Source organism: Alosa sapidissima, chromosome 15 (assembly GCF_018492685.1).
Source record: "Alosa sapidissima isolate fAloSap1 chromosome 15, fAloSap1.pri, whole genome shotgun sequence".
Lineage (NCBI taxonomy): Eukaryota > Metazoa > Chordata > Actinopteri > Clupeiformes > Clupeidae > Alosa > Alosa sapidissima.
This window is the reverse complement of record NC_055971.1, coordinates 1,133,639-1,161,207: the sequence shown is the minus strand read 5'-3', so window position 1 is coordinate 1,161,207 and position 27,569 is coordinate 1,133,639. Positions and strand designations below refer to the sequence as shown.

Here is a 27,569-nt window from a genome sequence, read left to right as displayed (position 1 = left end):
ACCATGGTGATACAGCGATACTAAAACAGAGCCACTTTCGTGTGAAAGCATATATACCCTGCTTGAGCGCAACATACCTCGCTAACCCACTAATCGAGATTCATAGTATAGCTTATGTGCCATCTCTTTTGGGGCAGCCGTGGCCTACTGGTTAGCACTCTGGACTTGTAACCGGAGGGTTGCCGGTTCGAGCCCTGACCAGTGGGCCGCGGCTGAAGTGCCCTTGAGCAAGGCACCTAACCCCTCACTGCTCCCCGAGCGCTGCCGTTGAAGCAGGCAGCTCGCTGCGCCGGGATTAGTGTGTGCTTCACCTCACTGTGTGTTCACTGTGTGCTGTTTGTGTTTCACTAATTCACCGATTGGGTTAAATGCAGAGACCAAATTTCCCTCACGGGATCAAAAAAGTATATATACTTATACTATACTTTTGTGAAACCAGTCAAGGCTAAATTCATCCAGGATAACCAAAAAATTCCAGCTTAATCCCTTATCTAGGTTTTGTGAAATAGGCCTACCCCTCTGCAGAGCAAATTCAAACAGTCACCCTGGCTACAATAAGCACTGTTTTCCAATTTGGAATAATAGGCTAGGTTCATCTTGAGGCAAAAGGTATAATAATGTTGGTTATGGATAAAAAAGGCTATTTATGGTAGGCCTATTTTATCTAAACTTTGTTATAGTGAATTTTTAATTGTGAACTTTCCTGTAGGCTACTGTTTAGGCTACCGTGTTTTATTTGGTTGGTACGTTTAAACTGAATAGGCTAAAGAAAAATGTTGTTGACTCAATAAATGGAACATTGACGTCACGTTAGATAGAATCAGGAAGCTTGACCGGTTGAGCAGGAAGAATGCACCTGTTACTAGCTCGACCGGTTGAGCAGGAAGAATGCACCTCTTACTAATCCAAGTCGTTTCATGCCCTATTGTTTCCGGTGTCTAGGGCCAAAACTCAGTTGTGCACTTCAAGCTACCGTAGGACAAAACGCTAAAATCCTATATCCTGCTATAGGGAATGGCACATTTTTGGATCACAATTGGTGTGTACCTGTCGATTTGCTATATTTGCTCTGGGTATGCCAGAGAGGAAGCATGCAAATGGAATCTGAATGCTGAGTTGGGTTTAGACCCGCAGTCTTTCGATGATGGCGCTAGCTACATTGCCCACCTGCCGAATATTTCCGACAGCATTGGTTGCCAGTCGGCATGCTGTCGTAGGGGAGATTGCCAGCTTGCCATACTTGGGACTCCAGCTGATGGGACAGCTGAATGTTTCCTCGTGAGCTGTGTAAACGATGGAAAGGATGTCTGCGTTCTCCGACCCAGTTCGCAGTTCCAAGTTTTCAGGAAAATGTTAGTGTCGCCTGCTCAACCAACTGAAGGCTACGCACGTCTTCACACCTGTACAGGTAAGCTCACTGTGGGGTTGCTAAATTGCACCCTATCTTAGAGTGTTTGGTAAAACACGTTAAGACCTCGTTTGACGAATTAAGCGTAGGCTATTCAGATTGTTTTTTTCAGTTTCTAGTCTACATGAAAATCAATCAGTTTTCTCTTATAGGGCTACCATTAGCATTGGCCAATTGGGATTGAAGTTACAGTTTATATTGCATATGCCTACACTGTTGTTTAAAGGAGAGTGTTTTATAGAAGCCTTGCTAGCCTTTTTGCTGGTCCATTAGCTGAATAACTCAAATCCCGTCAAGTAGAGGGGTAGGGCGGGCCTATTTCACAAAGGCAAAATTCAGACATCCAAGATAAGTGATAAAGCGAGGTTTGACATAGCGTTGTCTGGTCATCCTAGCTCAACTCGTTTCACTAACGCCAATCCAGGATGAGTAGGAGCGACCAGGACAAGCCATTTGTAAGTAATTCAGGATACGTGCGCGTTCTCGTTTCTCCCCCAAAGAACACAGTTAAAAGACGCGTCATTCACACAAAGTAAACAACCGCTTGTGTATAACAATGAAGTAAAGTTTTCCTTTTTTAAATGGGGAATCATGGCTATTTTTGTAAAACAGCAGGAGTAGCCTAGGTGTGGCAGACCAACTGAATAAGTAGGTATGCACCCATGAGATTGCATTCTTTCACACAAACATTTGTGGGCGTTTTTGGGAGGTAACCAGGTAGGCCTACGCCATGCTTTTGGAGGTGCGAACCAACGCTGCATTGCCATTGAGATCACATAAGGAGCTGGCTCAAGGGTTATACAATTTTTTTTCTCGTGTTTAGTTGTAAGATGAAGGCACAGTTTTTACAGCCATACATGCGTGTTCACTTCTGGCTCATTGGCTATCAATTTGGTAACGATAACGTGATTTGACGTCTTTAGAACACTAAACCGGAGGTGTCAAATGTTGAGTTACTCCAGTCTAGATCTTTTGACGTTAATCACTCCTATGATGTATTGCTATTGTCTATCCAAAGTAATTGCCTGATGGTTAAATAACCAAAAATCCGGTTGTTTGCACCTCCAAATGGACGGTGACGTACTGCAGGTCTGTGACGCGTTTGTGTGAAAGCGCTTGCAAAGAGCTACAGCAGAGCCATATTAAGGTTTTGCACCTACGTCATAATGTCATGTGACCGTTTGTTTACAACTAGAGTGGTAGGCAAGAATGGTAGGCAAGGCACTGCAGAGAGTGGTAGGCAAGCCTACAACAGTCGGTTGCATAGGCTACACATAATTACAAATAGCTTCAAAATTGAAATTTTAATATCAAATATTGACCGGGATGCCGACCACTTGTGTAGGCCCTAACAGTTGGTTTTACAATAAGAAGCAAAAAGGCGACAAACGACCGTTTAGCCTACCTATCCTCGTGGTTGTGGAGGATGATCGTTAGCAGCTGTGAAGTCTTTTATTCTCAAGATGGCCTAATGGTGTAGCCTACTGTCTACGAAGACGTAGGCTAAAATATAACTATCTACAGTCATCCAAAAATGAATTGCCAGAGATCATTTTAAACATGGCAAGAATATTTTTACCGGAACAGTTTGTTCTAATTTCTCGTGAAATTCTTGCTTGTGGAAATCAATCACCTATCTTCTGTCGTTCTATTTCAAGTTATCATGAGTGTCATTTGATTATATAATCACAAAATAAATGAAAACAGAACAGGCTTATGTGCTATAGCCTACAGCTCAGTTAGGCTAACTCCCGTATGTCAAAAAAAACTGATTTTTGAGCTGAACTTAACTCAGCAACCTCAAACACCACTGATGAACCTAGGCTACTGCTTCAGTCATGTAAGAAAAAAGCAGTTTATGAATTGTCTTTACCCGTTTAATCAAGTCCACATGACTAAAATAACAGCATATTTAAAGGCTGAGCTAGCATAACAGCCTAATAATAGCCGATGCTGCAATGAACTAGTAAAAAAGTTTCATACAATTAATGAACTTTATCACTCGCATTCTGAGTTTTACTGGGTGGTTATATATCCATGCAGATCGTCTTCGAATGAGTCATCGCTGTTATATGTTATAATATGTTACAGGATTCATGACTTTAACAACATTAATGTTACACAATGCTGACTGACGCTATGTAGGCTACCGTTTTAACGTCTGCTAATCTACTGCCTACCAAAACCTGTCGCTGTTCAGTTCAAGTTAAATGATCAATATTGTTTGATTTTGTGTCAACTTTTAGAGGGAAGACATGTTCCTTTCTGGCCAAATTTCACAGCTTCTAAGAAAGTCTATCGTCTTTTAAACAGAGAAAAAAAGTTAGGCTACCATAGGCTACATGCAGGTTCTCCCATAACGTTATCGATACAGATCAATGCACCAAATCAGGGCGATTTTAGCGAAATAACGTTCCTGTGACAGGCTATCAAATATTAAACAATGGGATAACGTTTCATCATCACCTTTATTGATGCCTGAAATGTTGACATTGCTGAAATACAGAGATGTAGCCTACTGAGAGGCAGCTGCAGACAACGATGTTCAATGGGTTCAACTTGTCCCTTGCCTACCAGGTGGATGTAAACAAAGCTATAGAACCTAGAATACGTCACATGAAAAACGTTAATAAAGGTAGAGTTGCGACAACTCCATTGACGCTAATGTTCCATTTTTTTCAACAATGGCGGCTAATGGAAGCCTCAAATAGTTCCCGAAATAATAGCAGCAGTGCAGTACAGACTGTTTGTAGCCAACATTTCAGACTCAGATTTACATTATTGGCTCATCCGAATAATAATATTAACAGTAATAGTAGTAAAGTAATAGTATTAATAACCTTATTATAATAATAAACTATTTATGTATCGACTTTGACAGCTTTTCTGCTGCTCAGTTTTTATCAGTTCCTTATCAAATAAATTAAAAGAGGCTAAAGCCCAATAAATGTGCCATGCATAATAACCTAATATAAGATAAACCTTGCCTATACCATTTCAATTAGGCAGCACTAGGCAACACCACGAACGAGCTGTCATTAAGTTTTTGCGTTTGTAGCCTACAACTTTTATGACGTGACATGTCTTGGGAATTTAGCTTTAGCTGCTACCATCATGTCAACATAGTTGTAACGTTATGCACAATGCTCATCTAGGCTATGGATTTAAGTGGTTTAATTTTAAAAAGGGCAGCAAAAGTGGGATAAAGTGCAACTGCTTCCCCAAAACAATTCCTCCATAACTGTGGATTTAATCGTTATGTGGATAACTTTCAGTGGACTAAACACATAAAAGGTAAGATTTTGTTATCACAAAGCTAGCTGGTTCGTTAAATAAACATAAACGTTTCTTCAGTTAGGAGCAGGACTGTTTTTTTTTATTTTGCATTCATTTTCATTGGCAAAAGCTAGCCTAATATGCATGAGAGAACCTAGATTTGAGGGAGCTGCAGCTGTTAGCATCAGCACGGTCATATTAACACAGCAGAGCACACTAGCCCAGTGATGGCTAGCCCAGTGATGAAGGATCGTGTAAAATCCCCATCCCCAGAAAGTTTCAAACCAAGCTTGCGCTGATGATGCATGATCACTGATCAAATTGCTATTTTCTGACACGATGCACACCATTCCCAGGTGCTCACCTGTCTGAATCTCAAGCTCTTAATGCTGTTCACAGCACGGTGAATGACAAACGATGACAAAATGCTGTTCATGTTTATGAGTTCATAGCCTGGTAATTTATCGAAGGACTTACATGTCACGTTTTATATTTTATTATGAACACTCGCATTACCATGGGGTTACTAAATAGATAGGCCTAATGCTACAGTTAACTTAGAATGCCCACCATTACACTGGAGATGTTAAAAAAACTTTTAAACTTTTTTTTATTCTCCCGCGACGATAGGCTAGGCTTGGCTAGGTAATTCGCTCATTAGCTCAGATCAGTGACTACCAGAGGAAACGCGGGGTAGAAAACTAGCTGTGTTACAGTTTCTCGTTGCAAAATCAAAATTCACAGGAGCTCCATGCGCTTTTGTAGGCTACACGCAGTCTCAAAAACACTGTTTACAGCTTTTCGAGTCACTGTACGAGGTCATTTATTTTATATAGCGATAATTTAGATACACTTATGGGGTGGGTGCAATTGCGTTTTCTAAAGAATCTCCCGTCTTGATTTTGTACAGAAATTAATATTAAGTGACACCAGAGCCCGTCTACTTATTAGACATTCTCTGGTGACACGTAAAAGGGCGGAAAAAAGGTCACATTATATAGCAGGCTAAGATATAAGGTCTGGAATTTAATTTAATATTGTTGTAATGGTAGGATAACTACATAGTTTACACAATAATTACACTGTGTTATATTGTATATCAATGCATTTATTGACTGTCAATTACCCCAAATCGTGGCTCTGTCTATCATTGAACAGTAGCCTATTTAATGCATTCTAATCCATTGTCAATCACTTCCGGGAACTAGTTGAAGTTTACACAAACCACGTGACCAACGGAATTTTGAACACCCATTGTCGCAACTCTACCTTTATATGGCTCTGGGCTACAGTATTTATATTGTCTTTATCACCGAATTAGTTGAAAACCTTCAAAAAATTGCCCCTCCACTTCCAATCAGCTACTGAAGGCTATTCATCAAACGTCTATCAACAAAGGAAGCAAACAACAAAGTATGTTAATAATTATAAGGCTACCATAATTCAAATGATATGGTATTAGGCAGACAATCTTGTGTTTTGCGAGTTAATATATGTAGCAAATAGTATATACATGGAATGAAGCTCTTTAAAAAATCACATGGAGGTCTGATTTGAATGACAGCTAGCTGAACCAATAAGACAACATAATTACCATTAGAATTAGCTTAGCTTTTATTAAACGGCTCTTCACAATGCAAGTAGAACGCTCCATTGACTTGAATGGGATTTCCCAAAGTTCTAGCGTTTAATTATTTTCGATCAACCGTCTGCTTTTACTTTTGAATGAAGTTCCAGTCCTTGCGTAGTGATATGAAAGACGTGAATTAGAAGCACAAAACCCATTTTCCTTGACAGCGGTCTGTTATACTTAGCAACGGTCTGTTATCGAAAAATAGCAAACCACCGAACGTTGGGAAGGCCCATTCAAGTGAATGGAGCATTTTTCAGCATTATGAAGAGCCATGTAATAATGGGAAAATAATTTATTTTCCCAATAATGACCGGTGTTCTATACATTATCCCTTACTTGGCTGTTAGCCTGGTCGGGACCAGGCAGAGAATATATCCCCATGGCAACTTATGTGCCTTCACTTTTGTGAAACCAAGTTAAGGCTAAATTCATCCAGGATGACCAAAAAAAAAATCCTAGCTTAATCCCTTATCTAAATTTTGTGAAATACACCTCAGGTTTTATGGGTCCAAGCCTAATCTAAGATGTTGGATCCCTGTAGTCGACCGGGGTCACGCCTATTTAGGCCCAAAGTGCAGTGCAATGGCCCCATCTGGTGGCCATGGATTATTTATCCATGCGATGCCAGCACGTTAGCAGCGGTTAGCTAACAGTGCTAACGTTAGTTATCTACGAGTCTCCTCTAAGTGACAATCATATTATACACAATGCTGGCAGTGCCGAGAACGATAAACAACCTTGTTTATCATGCTTACGTTGAGTTTACGACTGTTTGGCTTAATCCACAGATGTGGTGGAGCACTGTTTCTTGCTAAAGAGTAACCATTTGCTTAAAATAGGGGAGAGCTGGGAGGAGAGAATTTAATCTAATTTAACATAATTACAAAAAAGCATAATCAAGATTAAAAGCCATTATTCTTTGTATCAGTGTTGCGTTAATTCCACACATGTCGTTTGGATGTCCTTTTTCAACTTGCATTACTATACAATCCCATAAAACCGGAAAAAAATTACGACTCATAATCTATTTATGGAGCCGTAAGGTGAACAGACCTAGTGAGCGGAGCATTGAGATCAATGTTTTGTACAGAGTAACCATAGGTTACTCTATACAACCACAGGTGGCATTGTGGTAACTCTATAAAAAGTAAAAAAAAAGATTTGTTTACGACAAATCAAATTGGTGTCAGTCCAATGGACATTGATGTTAAGGTAGTTACGTTACCACGTAACTACCTTAGTTACGTGGTAACGTAGGTTTACACCAGGAGAAAACGCAACCACTGAACAGAGTTGACAGTTTTCATAACTTGTCTCCACATTGCTCATTCCATTTACTTTGTTAGAAAAATGCCCAAATCAGTGACGATCATGCCATGTTTTCACCGCAACCTCCCGACAGAATGATTGCACCTGACCATACAGTACAAGCGGTTTCACACAAACGTACGGGCATTTAGAGCATTTTTGGGCGGTAACCAGGCGATAACCAGGTACGCCATGCTGTTGGAGGTGCAACCAAACACTGCAATGCCATTGAGATCACATAGTAAGGAGCTGGCTCAAGGGTTATGAACGTATTTTGTCGTGTTTAGTTGTATAATGTTTTTATAGCCATCCATGCGTGTTCACTTCTGGCTCCTTGGCTATGAATTTGGTAACTACAGTGGGCAGTGCTTCGACTTGGCCAGCTTCCCTCGCGGTCCGTGCGCGGGATCACGTGGCATCACGCGACTTTAATTTGTATTTTTCCAGTGACGCTGCAACAACCGGCAGAGGTCTCAAGTGAGCAGGGTGTCTCGTAAAAAGAAATGGAGCTGGAAAACCCTACACAGACTTCACTACAGACTTTAGCAGACTGGTTTAGAAATAATTTAATAGCCAGAAATATGCCTGCCCTGCCCTAATAAAGAAATATTTGGTTAACGGCGAGTGAATCCCGTTTGCAGCTGTAAAGAAACGCAGGACATTCTGGTTTTCTCCGAGTGCAACGATGATAGACAGACATCATTTGGACAAAATATAGAGCATATTAACCTCCGTTGCTCAGCCAAATGCCTTGCTGTTACGTCTTGTTATCACGGAGTTACTGGCGATAAACTATTTTTGATGGTCACAAGTTTACTTCATTAGCGTTTATTTCTTTGATTATTAAAGAGTGTTTTTCATTTAAAGGCTTGACTTTGTGCTTATTCAAAAGAGCATTTAGTGCTCTCCCCAATCCCAGACGTTCACATTGCATGTTTGTTTGTAATGGATGCAACCGCGAGGTACGCTTGTCATAGGCGCCGATACCATGGGTGCTCCGTCTCTCAGACAACCACTGAAAACATCGAGCACCCACGTGTGCCAGCTTACAGTCCCGGCTAAATTTACATTAATTTAAAATCAAACATCGCAGTTTATGTTAAATTCAGAATCTCTCATAATGTCATTGGATATCTTGCTGTCAATTCCCTACTTCATATACTAACCACCAATGAGAGCGTCTCTCGTATGAAAATTCCTGACACTTCCCACCTGAAGAATTAACGCAAGGCTTTGTCGGGTCTTCAGCCCCGAATGTTTAAAATGTATATAGCCCTGAATATCATTTTAAAAGTAGTTTGACAAAGCTTATTGTTTTGTGACACAGCTAAACACTGGTACCTCATAGAACGTCTATAACATAGCCTAGGTGGTCGCAACTCACAAAAGTAAAGCAGATAGAAAGAACTCACGCAAATCTAGCCTACAACACGCAGACAGCTTATGCGCAGGGGAGAGAGCGCGCACGCACGCACTGTGCTTTATGATTGTTGCCTTCTGATGGTATCTTGCTAATTCACTGAACTGCATTAGGTGACACAAATGGTATTGCCTTTATCTTATAACTCCTTGTCTGAGTGACTACCAGGCCTATGGTTTTTAAAAGTCAGATGTTCCCTGACAAAGACATTCGAAAATTAAGAATGTTTATTGACTTGAAAAATACACTAATTTTTGCAAACTCCCTTCATTCAACCCTTGAAGACATCGCGGTCTGGTGCGCTATGTAGATCGTTTCTCGTACCATTTAATTTCTCAGAATTTAGGTCACTAGGCCTACAATAACGTCATCACCAAATACATCTTTTATTTTTAGTTGATCAACCACAAAGAGTAGCATAGGCCTACTGTGCACAGTGCAGTGACTACTGTAGCAGCCCAAGGTAACCAGTTGTTGTAGATGAGAGGCAACCCCTTGTTTCAGATAGCCTGGACAACATGTTACCTGGGTGTTGCCTACGTTATTAATTAATGGTAGCATACAATAGTTAATTGATTTGCGTAACATATTAGTTGGCTCAAAGAGTAGGGAATCAGGATGGAGAGAGTCACGCGTGTGTTGCTTTTGCGGGATCGAATCCAGTTTAATGCTAGTTTTCAAAACATTATTTTTTACATGTCTTTTATCCGAGTGGCTGTAATGTAGCCAAGCGCTCATGGCGTATGAAAAGCGACTTCAAACCGCCTAAAACAACTTGTTTGTGAATGTCTGACAACTGCTGCAGCGCATGCACGCGCAAGGAAATCAGGTGGAGAAACCAGAAGGCACACAACACCGGAGCGATTTTAAGGCTATTTCGCATAGGCTACTCTGCTATTTCACACGCATTATAGCGACCCCCACTCACCGGGGTTAGGTGGAAGGTGTTAATAGACAACTGGCGTAGCCTACAGTGGACTAGGGCTGTCAAAATTGCTCAAAATGACGTTTGAATATCCCTTCTAAAATAAACATGTATTCGAATATATTGGAATATCTAGGCCATATTATTTGCGCATTATGTCAGTGACACGCATCATGTCATCTGTTTTTAACTTTTTGTATGGTTATTGCTTGACAGGGGGGATCCCAAGCAGCTTTCAGCCATAAGGCATTTCCTAATTCACCCGACACTGATATTCAAAATGTTGAAACTATTTCAGCATAGCCTATAAGCAGTTTAATTAAATGTAATGTTAGTTGTAAACAAACGGGCTACTTGGTGAGGCTTGGCCTCACAGATGCGCCCGTGCCTTAGATGGCAATACAAATCTTCACGATAGGCTTATTAACTGACCGCCCGATTCACGTTGGCTGGGGGGCAGGGGGGGCATCAGACATTTGTTCCCAAGGGTCTATGAATTGTTAATCCGGCACTGCCCCCAACGAACGCAACTTTCCACTTCTGAGACAGCTGAAAAGAAGTCTAGAGGACTCCTAACTCACTAAGACCTACTTACTGTAGGCTGCGCAAACCACAGGCCTTTTTTTGGGCAAGCCTGCATTCGAGGGAGGCCTTCTGTTGAAGAATTTTATATAAATCCTGAACAGTAATCCTACCCCCCGCTACCACAGCTGTGGATATGTGGCATGCTCACGCTTTATGTCTCCTTGCAAACTAGGCCTATAGCCCAACCATTTACGTCTTCAAAAAATAACAACTTGCCAGATATGCCTTCATATCTTTGGGCTTCATTCAGCATTTTGTTCTTCCACTGGAAATGACTCTTCTACATTTGCTGCCTGCTGCATCCTTTCTGTTTGTATTGTTTAGAAAATGTTTGACGTCTTGAGTTAATGCATTAAACATTGTTTGCTGGTAACCAGCCACAAATAGCCTACAGATTCTTGCGTGCGTACATTCTCTATTCTCTCCAAAATGTGCCCGTTCTATAGGCTGGCCAAGTGCGTAGTTCTGCGGCATAAAGCAGATGTATTTGTTTATTGTACAGAAAAATAAAAATAACCTGTCAAGCAGTCAATTGACTACATTGCAGTCAATAAGTAGGGCAAATTACGAAACCAAAACGTGGGTCATAGTTGTCTAAGCCTCTGCTGTGAGGCCAAACCCATGAACAAAGACGCATTGATATCTGCAATATAGTATTTTTGGCGAAACAAGCTCACAGCCGAACGAGTCATAGCACTGAAGGGAGAGGCAACTGGCATGTGATCTCCCCACGGGCCAATGGATGTACAAGTTTTCTCCTGTGCCTACGATATTTAATCCAGTGTTTTGTCAAGTTGCAAAATGCTATTCGTTTTAACGAATTTTTATGATAGTATGAAGTACTTTTTGTATAGGGTACTATCTTAATTGCTTTATACTCAATACTTGACCAATGGCTATTGCATCTGTCTATTGAAAGTGAGAATGTGGCATGTGATCTACTGTGTAGGCTTCATAAAATAAAATAAACAGATTGCTAATGGCCTACAAGCTGATCTGGGGTGCGTTTCCCGTATAACTACGGAGGTTAGCTATTTACTAACAGGATGCATCGTTCAACTAACCAACATGTAAGTTACGACTGTTTACCAAAACTGTCGTACTTACATAGTACTGTAAGTTTGGACCATAATAGTTCCCAAACTTCAGTAGTCTGGACTAAGGTGGTTAATGACGTTTAGTAGCACGTGAACGGGCACCTGCACATTCTTCTGTGGCGCATTGCGTTAAGGCCGGCAGATGACAGCCGCCGTTGCACAGCAGTTACCAGTCCCCTGTCCAAGAGTTCGAATCTGGGTTAAGATTTTGACAACAATATTGACATCGTTGTTTACCTAAGTTTATCTTTTGTGCAGATCATATTATCAAAATCAGAATCAGCCTTCTTGGCTTGGTTTGCGTAAACTAACAAGGACCCCCCCCCCCCCCCCCCCCATGAAAATCAAAGGCTACATATTCTCAGCTGACTCGTCAAAAAGTGCGCACCACCTTATTATAATCTGCAGGTGTGTGGCTTTTTTACTTACATGCACATGGCTGCAAATTGACTTTTAATTTATGTATTTTCTGCCTTGGGCATTTTAAAATATGGATGTATGGTGGTTAGAAGTGTAAATATCAATTAGAAACCTAAATATATTTATAATTATTAATTTGCAAACAAATAACTGGCATCAGTGACGTCTTTGACATGAAGATCCCTGGAACTATGCTTCTACTAGCATTCTACCACAGGTCGAGAGGTGTAGTTGTAACTACACAACTTTACGATAGTGGTTGCGAACATTCGTTGCTACTATGGTTTTGGGAAACACTAACGTAGTGTAGCGATGCATTGGACTATATAAGTTCCAAATATGAATGTAATTCTGCGGCATAAAGCAGATGTATTTGTTTATTGTACAGAAAAATAAAAATGACATGTCAAGCAGTCAATTGACTACATTGCAGTCAAGAAGTAGGGCAAATTAATTTACGAAACCAAAACGTGGGTCATAGTTGCCTCTATAGCGTAGCTTGTTAAAAACGTCGCAGAAGCCTACCCAAGGCTACAGATGAATTCTGAACAGTTATTTCTCTACTGGCTTAATTATCACACCACTGTTTTGATTTGCGTAGTTGCGTTAACACAACACTGACAATAATGTAGACAGCAAATTTCGATTTCCGTTACCACCGTGTAGTCAAGCCTTAAGCCATACCCAAGTAGCCTAAATCGAGGTAAATCGAGCTTTTTCAGAAGGGGCGGCAGGCAGTGCGATGTACAGTGGCAGAGCGACGTACAGTGGCTGAAAGTGGTACTAAAGCTTCACGCCCCGTAATGCGCAACTGAAGTGGCCATTTGAAAGCGATGCCCACTGTATAGCGGGCTATTTGAACACTAAACATATCAAGGTGTCAAATGTTGACTAACTCCAGTTTAGTTGACGTTAATCACTCCTATGATTTTGTTTTTATGATATTGCTAATAGGGATCGACCAATTATCGGCCTGGCCGATTATTAGGGCTGATATTTAGCATTTTTATAATAATTGGTATCGGTCATTTTTTCCACCGATAAGCCGATATTGAAATGGATAAAGAATGAAACGCGCTACTTTGTCTGTAAAGCGTCTCTCACTCCCTGCATTTGCTACTCTGTGGGCAAGAGCATTGTCCCGTCCACTACACCGTCTGATTTGTTAGTTAGCACGAATGCAGCCAATCAGGATCGAAGACTGAACACAGACAAAGTTTAGGATTCTCACTGAGGCAGACTGTAGACTGGGCTTCAGCTGTACGGAGCTATTTTTCGAAGGTAAGGAAGGTAGCCTACATTGCTGAAGTTGCAATGAATCACAATCATCTACACTGAAGTTACAAAAACACCACTTTGTAAGCTATTGTCTCTTTGATCCGGATCAATAAGTAAAGCACCCACTTCCTTCATTTAGCGAATTCCCGATTGATGCACGTTACTGATGCTGTTTATTAGTTAGCCTACAAACAAACTCGGGTGCTGCGTGTCGGGAGTTCTCTACCTCCGCCTCGTTCGTTAATTGTGAATAACGGGACACCACGACGGACATAGTACGGACAAGTCCTAAATTATGCGATAGCGAACGTCAAAAAGTCTTATTGCTCCTTTTTGAAACGGACTGTCAGAAAAGACAACATGCACCCAGGGCCAGTCGTAATTTAATCCGACCTGAACTAAATCGCGTCCTGAGCGTATTGTAGCATACACATGGACACAAATTGCATACTTAAATAGCCTAAGAACTATTTTAAAACTGTTTTGTTAAACTATTCAACCGTAACACTTGCCATCACGCATGCACCTCTTCCTCTCCCTCTCTCGTGCACTCACACACACGATGGCAAAGCATCCTCATTGTGACAGGTCCCTTAACAAGCACATAGCCCATTGTGTAGGCCTAGTCTATGAAAATAATTGCTATCACTTAGCTCTTGGATTAACATGATACACAGGATTTACACTTGCAAGTGATGCAAGTTGATAGACAATTGTGTATAAAAAGAAGAAAGAAAAGTTTGCATAATTAAATGCTTTTGAATTAATTTTTTGCAGCATATCGACTTTACTACCTACCCCCCTTTTTGACAACTGACATATCGGTTTTACATATCGGTTATCGGCCTCCTGTTTTGGTAATAATTGATATCGGTATCGGCCCTGAAAAAAACATATCGGTAAATCCCTAATTGCTAATGTCTATCCAAAGTAAAATGCCTGTTTCGAAGTTAACTGATGGTCAAATCAACCAAAACTCCGATATTGCACCTCCAAGTGGTCTGTGCGAAAGAATTCTGTATCTTGGTTGTAAATAAAGATAAAGTTTTATTTTGAACACTTACTTTGTCTCACTCGATGGATTTGGACTAGCCTCGGACTAACCTGACGGGCTAGGCAACAAAGAAACGCAAATGTTATCTAAATGCAAGGGAAATAGCATATGGGCTCATGTGTAGGTTTAATTGATAGATATCCATCTATTAGGAGGTAAATTGAGTGGGATAGGTCTACTTTAGTTAATAGCAATGAGTAGGCAAAAAGTTGTTTATTATTAGGCCTACGCTACATTAATTTCGAGTTCAAACCGTGGTTTATACATGCATTTGTCTCATCTAGACTTGATTACTCCAACGCCTTATTTACCTGTTTAAATCATCATTGCATCTCTCGTTTACCCTGGAAATCCAGAGTTCTCGCGAGAGCACAATGGAATTGTCTCTGCGATACACTCTGGCAAAGAGCAATAATGCACGTTACTTTTACCCCAACATTCCGGGAAACCAGCTAAACTGATGAAGACGGCGCTGCAACGTTGGAGGACAGTACACATTGGTCGTAGTGTTATCCGATTGTGTCGAAGTCCGAAATCATTCAGAGTAAACATGGTCTAGTGTTATCCAATTGCGTGCAGTGAGATTTTTAAATGCATGCTTGTTGCCGCCCCTCGAGTTGGGCCATTACATTGTTCTTGGCCAGACCCTTACTCTTTCTAGGTTATCAGGTTCTGGATTTTCCAGGCTATCTCTCGTTTACAGACTGTTCAGAATTGAGCAGCCAGACTTTTGACAAAGTCTAAATTTAGGGAACGCATCACCCCAGTTCTGGCCAATCTTCACTGGTTGCCAGTGAGTTTTAGGATTGATTTTAAAATCCTCCTTATAACCTATAAAGCATTACATGGTTTGGCACCTGTCTATTTAAAAGATTTATTAACCCCCTACTGTCCGGCTCGGCCCCTCAGATCCTCCAGCCTGGGACTTTTAGGGCTCTATTTTAATGGTCTAAAACGGAAGTGTCTTTGCGCAAAACGCAATTCACTTTGTGGGCGGATCTCGGGCGCTGATGCTATTTTACCGGCGGGATATTTGACTGTTGCGCCCGACGCGCATCTAAAATGGGGTTGTCTGAAGTAGCTACATTAATCATGGGTGTGGTTTGGGCGTAACGTGCAATAAACCAATCAGAGCGTCATCTCGCATTCCCTTTAACAACAGGCACGCTTGTTCCATAGCTGATTGCTTTTATGGTGGCGTATTTGCCAGGCGCAGCCAGGAGCGTTCACAGCGCTGTAATCACTGTTCAGTTGGAAACAGTTAGCTATTGATTTTTCCTCTTGACAAAATGTAATACAGAATTGTCACAAAGACATACTTTCCGATGTTTTGGGATCATTCTCACTGCATTTGCAATGTACAATGTTGACCTAAGTTTCAACTCTGCACAGTATCCCATTAACTGCGTGACAGTAGGCTATTTACAATATTTTCTGTAAAGCATAGTTTGTAAACACGTTATCATCAACTTAATTCACGCACAACATTTATTTGAGCAGGAGAGAGAATAACAATGAATGGATGCAGCAGCTACAGAAATTGTACAGAAATTGTAACCATACTTGCTGCTTTCTTGTACCATCTGTTGCTGGTTAACAGCACATGAAAAGCTGATTTAAGCTAATTCACTAACTCAAGACTTCAAAGCCATCATAGATATAAAACGTTTTTTGAAAATAATGAAAGGATGGAGGGAACATGGCAAAGCTTGGAGTTATTTCAGATGGGATACAACTAGGTAGGCAAAATTATGGTGCTTAAAACCTTAGCGCAGCTGGAATAATGCTTATGCTGATGTTAAAGCGCACGCGATGTTTAAAGCCATACACAACGGTAAATTGGAACAAAACTAAAAGTAACTTTAGCCTTTATAGGGCTGTATAAAGTTGTCCAGATTAATAGGTCGTAATTAGACGTTGTTGTAAAGATATTGCATGTACTGTAGATGTTGTACTATATAGGCTACTAAATTTTTAGGTCACCAATGCACGAACAAAACCGGGAAATGGACAAATATTATCAAGGCTTTGAATGTTTCCGTCTGTGCACGGGGTTGTCTGTAGATTGGTGTGCAACGCATTCATTCATGCAGGCCTGTGGTCATGCATGCGCCCTTAAAATGGCATCTACATTTTCGCCACAGACTTTAGACCAGGGAGTTCCTGGTCTGTGGCGGAATTGTTTTCTGAAACAGCAAAATATCAACAGTGAACGTTTGCGCCGGAACACGCCCTGTCTTTTTGCTGAACCGCCCCTGTGGGCGCAATCGAATTCCCTAATTTACAGGCGTGTACCTGTGGAGGGAAAATTCCAATATGCGCTGACTGCAAAATAGGAAAGACAAACGCGCGAGTATACAAAGTCAATTGCGCTGGGACTGAAGATAGAGCCCTTAGTTGTTCTGTCAACTAAGGGTGACCGATCATTTGCAGTTAGAGCACCCAAGCTTTGGAACAGCCTCCCTTATAACATCAAATCTGCACCATCAGTGGCTGTTTTCAAATCTAGTCTAAAGACCCACTTATATACAATTGCTTTCCTTAAGTAGTGAATGATTCCACTCATGTCTCTGCTAATTTATTATCATTTCTGTTTGTTTATTTTGTCTTAGGTACTATACTGTATACTTTTCCTATTTTATTTTTTTTTATATTTAGTTAAGTTTGTGTTTGATAGTTTGGTAGTTTACTATTTTATCATTATTAGTATTATTATTATTATTATTATTACTATTATTATTGTTACTATTATTATTGTTATCATTACTATTGTTTTGTTTTTTGCTTTGTTTTGTTTGTTTGTTTGTCTGTAGAGCACTTTGTGCTTGAAAAGTGCTATATAAAATAATTTTTATTATTAGTAAAGGTGCCCTGCCACACAAAACCGTTTTTATTTGTATTTTTTTAAAAATATGTTAGGTCCATATGTGTTTGTTATGTTGTGAATGTGAAAATGAACAGCTACCTCTTCGGTCAGCTCTAGCCACTGAAAAGAAATAAGCGGAGAAATCAGGCCAATTACAATAGCTGCTTAGTCTGAGGTGGAATTGAATAAGCTCATTACTATTCATGAGCTTGCCCAGTCGAGACCGCGCCCACAGAAATAGTCTAGCTCAGTGACTGTTTTCGTATGCAAGGATGGCTTGGCTTAATGTCAACAAGCTTGTGCGCTATGCACAAATAGAACTTCAATGCATGTTGTCCAAGAACCCAGAGTTGAGGATCAAATGGCTTCAGTTTATTTTTGGGAACAATGCCAAAGCTGGAGCAATAGGCTACCATCACGGCAGTCTACGACCAGTGCCCAGTCCGTAAGTAAATCTCTATTGTCAACTCAAGGAAGTGCTACTGTATGTTATACAGGTTTAATGCACTCGCTAGCCTAGCAGGTTTTATGCCCATTTGGACAATGCTATGAATTCATGCCATGAAGCTAAAATTAGTTAAGTATAAGTATATATATATACTCTTTTGATCCTGTTAGGGAAATTTGGTCTCTGCAGTTATCCCAATCCGTGAATTGGTGAAACACACTCAGCACACAGTGAGGTGAAGCACACACTAATCCCGACGCAGTGAGCTGGCTGCTACAGCGGCCCGCAGGGAGCAGTGAGGGGTTAGGTGCCTTGCTCAAGGGCCCTTCAGCCGTTCCTTCTGGTCGGGGTTCGAACCAGCAACCCTCCGGTTACAAGTCCGAAGCCCTAACCAGTAGGCCACAGCTGCCCCATAGTTGATAACAGCGGTCATGTTATGGACGAATCCGACTAGCTGTTAGCCAATCTGAGTCAAGCAGCTTAGCTTGTTGAATATTAATGAGAAGTGGCGCAAATGGAGCTGAGTCTTCCTGCAGGCTTTCTATACCACGTTAGAATGGCTTGAAACAAGGTAAACAAGGCATTTTTTCCACAAAAAATGTTAGAGTCCATGGGAGAACTTCAGACATTACCACAAAGTAATGAAATACGTGTAGCAGGGCACCTTTAACCCAAACACATAGACAATAGCAATACATCATAGGAGTTATTAATATCAAAAAATCTAGACTGGAGTAAGTCAACATTTGACACGTCCAATATGTTTAGTGTTCTAAAGACGTCAAATAGCCCATTATAGTTACCAAATTAATAGCCAAGGAGCCAGAAGTAAACACACATGGATGGCTATGAAAATGGTGCGTTCATTATACAACTAAACACGACAAAATACTTTTGCCAACTGCGTGGTCTTGCGGGGTCTCCCTTGATATTTGCCAAGCCATACAAGCCTGGTTTGGTGAAAGTGCCCTCTGGTGGAAAAACCATGTAACAACAAAGGAAATTTAGATGAAGGATCAATACTGGTTTTCGGCTTTCCTTTACTTAATTTTTAAGATATTTATCAGACGTTATAAACGGCAACCATAATAGATCAGCAATCGGCACACCAATTTTTCGGTCTGGCTCTGAATGGTATGGTAACTAGACTACCTACCACTGACCAAAGTTGGTTGATTTGGTCAGGGTTCGAAACATCTTGTAACCTGGTGTTTTTCTCTGCTCAGAGTGCTGCACATCCCCACAGCTGGTAGGTCCCTGTAAGGCTGCCCACCTTCGTTTCTACTATGACATCAACACACGGAGCTGTAAGAGCTTCATTTATGGTGGGTGTCAGGGCAACTCCAACAACTTTGTGTCTCAAGAAGAATGTGAGTCAACTTGCGGAGGTGTAATTGGTGAGTGTCTATTTTTGCTTCCAGTGTGTGTGTGTGTGTCTACAAGGATGTGTCAACAAAGAACACATTGCAACGATTGTGTGTGTGTGTGTGTATATACCTACTCACGGATGGGTCCAATGCAATTTCATTATGCAAATGCATTGAATTCAGTGATATCATTTTGAAGAGCTGTGCAATACATTGTTTCATATACATTTTTCACATATTTCACATACATTTGCAAAAATCTAGTTTGCCGTCTTAACATACTGAAGATCACACTACCCAATGGCCCTTCTATGTTCCTAGTGCATTTATGTCTATTTCTTAACAAGTGCTTTCTTTTGTGCAGCCAAGGATATCCCTAACCCAAAGAAGTCTGTTGATATTAAGCCCAAGGACCCTGCTGGTAGGATGCTATGCATACAATAGTAGCCAATATAGTGGTCATGCTACAGTCTTCAAAACTGGCCAATTTAATTTGACTAAGAATTGTTCAAATGTAAACGTGAAATAATCAAATTCTATGAAATTAAATATTCTTGTATTTCCTGTTTCTGGCTAAAGATCACTGCTTGATACCTTCGGATCCAGGAAGATGCCGTGCTGCCTTTCCAATGTTTTACTATGACTCCAAAACCAGGTCCTGCCGCCAATTCATCTATGGTGGCTGTGGTGGCAATGCTAACCGCTTCACTTCTGAGGAGTATTGTATGAAGACATGTCAAGGGCAGGAAGGTGAGGATTAATTGGATTTTTAGACATTCGATTATTTGATTACATTCGTCTATTAGTCAACTCCAGTCTGCTTCGTTTTTTGGAGAAGTCATTATACATTGCATGTCACATTCCTGGGCCAGACTGTAATTTCTGAATGAAGCGACACCAATGTGTAAAACAGAAAGGACTACGATTTAAAATAGATATACCAATTCCATATATTTGATAGTTGGGAAAAAATAGGCATATCAATTCCATGGAAGCAAGTCTTTATTAATCTATACAAAACAACACTTAATACAAGAACAAGATATTTCTAGTATAAATTAAAAAAGTGGCAGCTTGCTCTGGTAAACGCTTGCTTGTTCAGTTTTAGCTTTCTAATTTAATGGCATTATTGATGGTCACATCAGCTATTATGTAAGGGATGATGTATTGCCCGCTTGTCATTATCAGAAAATAAGTCCCGATAGGGCGAACAGAACCCTCATCCTCAAGGGACTTATTTTCTGATAATGACTGGCAGACAGTACATTACCCCGCTTATTATACGGCCAAAACAAGAAAAGAAACACAAGAACAGAGGAAGTGACGGCAAAATATTAAGAAGGTAGACATGGGCTTGCAAGTAATGTTATTGCATACTATAAGGTAGCCTAGCCTAGCTAATCCGTCATGTATCTATTGGCTGCTTTCCTGTTGACATCCAGCACAATGCATATTAGATTAGATTAGATTCAACTTTGAACATTTATTTGAACATTTATTTTATCTAATGACATAGAAAACATAATGAATTGCATCCATATATCTTTGGACTATGCGCAACTATTTTCCTCTAAAACCGTGAGAATGAAAGCTAATTACTTTGACGTTCTTCTTAAAAGTGACAGGCACTCAATTAGACCTACACACCAGCTCTGTAATGACATTACAGACAAGTGTAATCAATATGAAGTATTTCAATTACTAAATATTTTTAGCTATTAGTAATTATGCAGATCATAAAATATTATACATTATTAACAAAATATATAATGTTTATGAATTCCAAAATATGAAATAGGAACATATGACAAACGATCATTTTCTGTGTGTGTGTGTGTGGAGGGTCCCCAAATCAATGCTGTCATTCCTGATCCATGTTCTGGCATATGGAGAGCGATAAAAAGGTGACCTTGAAATTGTGGCGTTAAAGGCAGCATGATAAATTTGGGTGCACCTAAATGTTGTGCTGATGCACCTAAATAAAAAAGTTAGGCGCACTAGTGCAGCCAATGCAACAAGCTAGTCTGGAGCCCTGCACAATGTTCAGGTTAAAAGAGGCATATGAGGGGTTATTCTGGTTTTTAGTATTCAGAACATAACCTTAATTGGGTTATGGCAGCTGGAATAAGTTGTTTACATGAGTAATGTGTACACACACACACACACACACTCACACACTCCACCAACAATATGTATTTATGAAGTACACTGTCTTGGTATACAGTTCATTTGACACACATTCCTTAAAAAGTCTACATATTGTCATTGTAATGGAACCGAGCGGAAGTTACCATTAACAAATGTGGGTGTGGCCAAAGAAGCAGTTGTGAAGATGGACAGTAATTTATTATTCGGCTTGGCTCGAACAACCAAGCAGAAGAGTCCATAGAAAAATGCACAGAAATTTTTTAATAATAATCTTCCAAAATTGCGATATTGAACCAGTATGAAAAATCTGCTTTAGCTTATAATCAAAATACAGCAGCATTGTAACAGTCATAGTACTCACAGTACCCTACACATCACATAGGCCAGACAAGACTAACATCAGACTAGACAGAGGGGAACATATACCTGGCGGCCAGCACCATTTAACATAGACAGGTAAACACTAAACAATCAATTAACACACAATAGACAAGACAGACCCTGGGACACAAGCATAAATATATATCATTTGTCACTAGCAGAATGAGCTAAATACATTGTTAAATAATAAACTTGGTTACATGTGGAAAGACTAATCATCGATGCGGCTTGATAAGTTCCGTCACAAAATACCCCACAATCAATTAACCTAATGGAACGGTCCAATACCGCCCGGAAACAATAAACAGTCCATGCGATCCAGTCGGCCCTCCTTTGCCACCGGACCTTCAGAAGCTGGAACGAGAGGACTCCATGAACGCGAATCGGTAGCTATCGGTTGACAAACATTCAAACTTATGTCTCTAATTCAGACAAACAATTAATGTGCCACCATTGCTAATAGCTCCGTGTTGTGTTGTTTCTTACACATCTTAAAAGTGCCAGCCACATAGCAATGGCCCATGTACGAGTGTGTGTGTGTGTGTGTGTGCACAAATATCAGCTGATGTGTAGAGGACGAGTGCTGACAGTTCACCAGCCATGTGCGGTCGTAGCTAGACCGTCAGTCATGTTATGTCAAAATTAAATAAAATGTTTCCTTTTAAACCAAGGCCTATGGTGTTATTAACATGGTATTTTATTTTAGAATACAAAAAGCAACCAAAAAGCATCTAACACTACAAATGGTAATAAGCTTAAATTAAATTTAAGCTATACTTAAATTTGTTATGCAATTATGAGGGGGTCCTTGGGAATTATTCTGCCTTGTAAGGGGTCCCTGGCGCAATATAATGTGAGAACCTCTGGTATGGAGTATAGGGTAGTATTTTACCCTGTTTGTTGTCATGACTTATATCAACTGCCTCAGTGATATGTTTTATCTGCTCCAGGCCATTTCCAGGAGCGTGGTTCAACCCGTGATCGCTGGACTCCAGGTAAGATTTTTTGATGTTTATTAGTTTTTTTTTTTTCTAAACAAAATATCAAATGTTTGAACTGAGAGATGGCCGTGGCGCGTCTGGCACCCCAACTCTGTCTCCCACTCGCTTCCTGTCATTCTCCAGTGTCCTGTCATTAAAAGCATAAAAAGGCCAAAAAATATGTAAAACAAAATATCAGCTCATTTCGAATTTAATGACTTTTTAAAAAAGTTGGGATTGAGACAACAAAAGACTGGGAAAAGTTGTGTAATGCTAGTAACAACACCTGGAGGAACATGTCATAGCCTATTTACCTTCTCCAAGTCAATTCTTGTCACAGAAGGTTAATGATGCTACAGAGACAGAAGTGGAAAGGTTTTGTTTGAAAGGAATTAAAAGTCTGGCCTATACTGTATAGAGGGCAATTGAAGCACATAGAAAACACTTTATATATATATATATATATATATATATATATATATATATATATATATATATATATATATATATATATATATATATATGGTAACACTTTACTTGACAGTTTGTTTGTTTGTAAGCACTTTGGTTCAACTCAGTTGTTTTTAAATGTGCTATAGAAATAAAGTTGACTTGACTTGACAGTGTTGACAAACTTTTATTATGAAAAATGGCGTGTCCAAAATTATTCATACCCTTTTTAAATAATCAATGGAAACCTCTTTATTTGCATTAACTCTCAAAATGGTTCTTATTATACCTACCAAGTCTCTCCATGTCTCCACAATGATTCTAGACTGCACCTTTTTAACAGCAATCTGGGTTTTGAGTCGAGAGCGATTATTTGCCATCCCTCTGGCCTTGTGCTCACTTTTTTGACGGATTGAGGTCTGAACTATGGCTGGGCCACTCTAAAATGTTGGTATTGTTCTCGGTTAACCATTTCTTGCCTGGTTTAGCTGTATGTTTTGGATCATTGTGTGGTTTAATGGTCCAATGCCGCCTATTGGGTCTGCTATTTCAGTGTATTTAGCTCTCTTCAGCTCATTGGCCACTTCCACTCTGTCTTCCCAAGGAACAGTGAGTTCAGTGAAGTAAACTATCTTCTCTGAATCCGACCATAGAATTACGTCGGGTCGTAGCTTAGTACTCACTATATGTGGAGGTACCGCCATCTGCTGGCCAAGATCAACCTTCATTTCCCAGCCCGCCCCATTTTTCAACTGGCCGGTTTTACTCCTGGCCTTCGCGGGACTAGGTTTATCCCCCTGACGTACGAAGTTAATTTGCCTTACCCCTTTACTAACTGCTAATGAATTGACTTCTCTCCTTTTATCCTCTATTGCCGCTGCCACACATTTCAATACCTGGTTATGACGCCACGTATACCGCCCCTGGGTGAGACTTACCTTGCATCCTGATAGGATATGGTGGAGACTGCCCACACACGAGCAAAGTATGCATTTATCATCCTCACCAAACCATTGACTTAAATTCTTGGGAGATGGGAGCACATCATATGTAGCACCTAACATAAATCTGATCTTACCAGCTTCCATGCCCCATAGATCTTTCCATTTAATCCGTCTTTTTTCCACCCCTTCCCAGTTCACCCACTGCCCTTGTTTTGCCTGTGACACTGCCTTAGTACATCTTACAGCCTCCTCCTGTCTATACATTTCCTCCACTACCATTTTCCTCTTTTCTCCTGCAGTAGCCTTACTCCACAAGGGTTGAGTGAACCATTTTGAGAGCTTTGATTGCAAATAAAGATGTTTCCAGTGAATTATTTGAAAAGGGTATGAATAATTGTGGACATGCCATTTTTCATAAAAATGTAAAAAAAAAATATAAAAAGGCTTATTTTTTTTTATTCCATGTGTCTACCACATTGTCTTAATATTACGTTTTTAGATTTTTTTTTTTTAATTACGAAACTAGACACTCCCAACACACCTTATATGCAAAGGCGTGGGAAGGGGGATGCTGAGGGTGCTGCAGCACCCCCTGCTGGCAGGAGAGAGATTTTTTTTAAATATTATATATATATTTTTAAATAATTACTAATTCGCTGTCTGACATTTATATTTTTGTATGTGAAATGATGAGTCAAATAGCAAAAAAGGGTTATGGATAGGTTCGAATATAGGCTACTAAAAATTAAGTTATAGAGATCAACGTGAACGTGAGTCAGTTACTGTAAGAACCGTAGCGTGGTTTCATCCATGTGATGGCAAAGTGTGTAGGCCTACGGTTGATATAGGCCTACATATTCTATGCGATTTACACGTTCAAAAAAAGCCATGGATAAGCTGAAAGAAACTTTAATTGTGTTTTACAGTTTTGCAAAAATAATAAATGCATAGCTAGTGAAATCATTTCACTATCCTAGTCGCTAAGATAGAAATTATTAGGACACATACTTGCTGTGGAGACGACACACTTTAGGCTATTCAGAAATTATTTGCCTATATTTAAGGCGAGACACTACAGGTGAATAGGGAAAAAAATAAAAATAAGACATCACCATGAAACTTCCTCAGTTGATTACTTACACAAGTATGAACAAAAAATGTATTAGAAGTTTTTGAAATTTGAATGTCTAATTATGCAAATTAGGCATTATCTCATTAAATATGCGCACATTTGCATATACTTTTGGTAGATAGATCTGAACATTTGATAAAGCCAGGTACAAAATTATTTTTTCATTTTGTTTGCATACAAGATAAAAATAAAATTACTGAGGGATTTCAGGATATCTGCTTTCATTACCTAGGAAATCAGAATATACTGTCCATAGCCTTAAAAAATCGATTTTTTATCGAGCCATATATTTTTGATTAAAATGTCACATAAATCAGGCCAGGAATGATTTATTAACAAATCCCTCTGTAAATATCTTCAGAACACTGCTAAGTGTATATCTGGAAAGTTTGGTGTACATATACATACATAGGCTGAGATGTTTCTACTGGAAAATGAGAAAAACTCAATTTGAGAAAACAGCCTTGGAACACAGACAAGAGATTCCGTTCTCAGCCTAGACTCGCCTTTGAACTTTCGCGATTGGTTGCGGTTACAAAGGAAGTGTCCATATTTGGATAGCAAAACAGAGCTTTCCAACGGTACTACACATGTTATGTTTTGTAGCACGGTCGCGGTAGAGCATGAAACGTTAGAAGACTAACTTTTGGTGAATTTAGGAGAAATATACAGGCAAAATGTAATGAAATAAACACCTAAATGTGTAAATCGGGCTTTGTTGTTGTAGTAGTGTGAAAGAATACATGCTGCCCAGGACTTTTCTAAAACTTCTCGCTATCACCCGCACACCGCTCTAAAATGACGTATTTATCAGTCAAAATCCTAAACATGTCCAGGGAGGGGGGGGGGATATCATCGGACATCCATTATTTTTGTTATTCAGCACCCCTGGTCAAAAATAGGTTCCCGCGCGTCTGCTTATATGTGATTTTGGGAACTCTGTGATGAATGGAAATGAAATATATGACTATCGAAAACTCATGAAAAAATGTCCAGATTGTGCGTTATCATAACTCGGTTGCCGCTTTGGGTCGAATCAGTGACTCATGCACGTCAGCTCAAAACCAGGCCATTTTCGTGGGTCTATCACTAGGTGGCAGTCTCGCCTGGTCACTTCCCGGAAACTTTACAGGCAACACTTCATATTTTATGAAAGATGTTATATCTCCATTTCTAGAAAAAAAAATTTTGATGAAAACTAGCCACTGTTTAGCTTGTGCTTTCTCAGGAACAGAAGTGTGTAGAAATACACTGTTTGCACCCACTGAGAGCTTAAAGTCTCACCTTTCAAACGAGCCATTGTTTATACCGGATCTGTGTTTGCATATTTAATACGTTTCACACACTGGTTTCAACACTGCATTTCGGTCGTTGCTTTTACCTTACCATTACCTTACGCATGCTGGTGGTTATGTATCCACCAGCTGCCTGCCTGCAGCCTACTTCCAAAACCCCAAAGCTGCTTGCTGTCAGATTTGGTTCCGAGGGAACAAGTTCAGTGTATCAACAACACAGTTTATGTGATGTGTTAATCAATTAAATTCCCAACAATTTCACAACAGCTAGTTCTGGAGTAGGCCATTCATCTAGCCCGCTTGCTTATGACGAGACTCAGGCTGCGCAGTTGGCACCCGCTTCCTTATTTGGGTTTTGGGTTGCCAGGTTTTAGCCTATGACAAAACGGTTGAAATTGAAACTAAGTGATCGTGTATGTGTAGGGTGTATTTCATACACAATCTGGCAACCTGAATGCATCAATGATATTACGGGAGTTTTCCGGGAGAAATAACAAAACGGGAGGGTGCTGGGAGATGACCTTGAAATACGGGAGAAACCTGGGGAAAACGGGAATATGTTGACAGGTATGGCATGAGGATCTGTGTTATTTTCTAATATGTGTGTGCCCCATCCCACAGCCTTCTTTCTAGTGGCCACAGTAGCAGTCATATCTGCATTGCTTCTGGCAGGCCTAATTTCCATGTCTGTCCGCAAATTCAAGCTGACCCATCTCTCCCCTCTGGATGATAAAGAGGATTTGCTGCCAGAGGAAGAGCTTCCATCTTACATGGACACAGCTTAGTGACATCTCCACCGATTTATTACCGACTTATGTTATCTACACACACATCTATCTTAAACACTTCTAGGATGAACAGAATAAATGTGTTTTCAATAACCTTTATGAAACAATCATCATTTTAACAAGGAAAAACGATGAGACTTTAAGGAGCAAGAGGAACTCATTTTATTAAATCATAAAGATTACCTGAGTTATTGATTTTAAAATATTTCATGTCTTAAATGTGTGCCATTTTTAAGTTTCTATAGCATGTCATGTGGTGTCATTGTAACAAACTGATAATAAAGTTAATTCCCTAACCTGTCCACACATTACTTTGCAATTTCAGTATGGTAAAAAAGAAGGGAATAAAGAACTTATTACAGTTTA

The 27,569-nt window shown here is 40.0% G+C and overlaps 1 protein-coding gene across 1 annotated transcript; it reads left to right on the top strand.

Moving 5' to 3' along the window:
- Positions 1–892: 892 nt before the first annotated feature.
- spint2 (serine peptidase inhibitor, Kunitz type, 2) lies at positions 893–27,569 on the top strand. Its single transcript, XM_042063824.1, has 6 exons — positions 893–1,408; positions 18,945–19,115; positions 19,450–19,506; positions 19,665–19,835; positions 22,565–22,609; positions 27,037–27,569. The coding sequence occupies exons 1-6, from the start codon at positions 1,015–1,017 to the stop codon at positions 27,198–27,200; spliced, it is 1,002 nt and encodes a 333-aa protein (XP_041919758.1). The 5' UTR covers positions 893–1,014; the 3' UTR covers positions 27,201–27,569.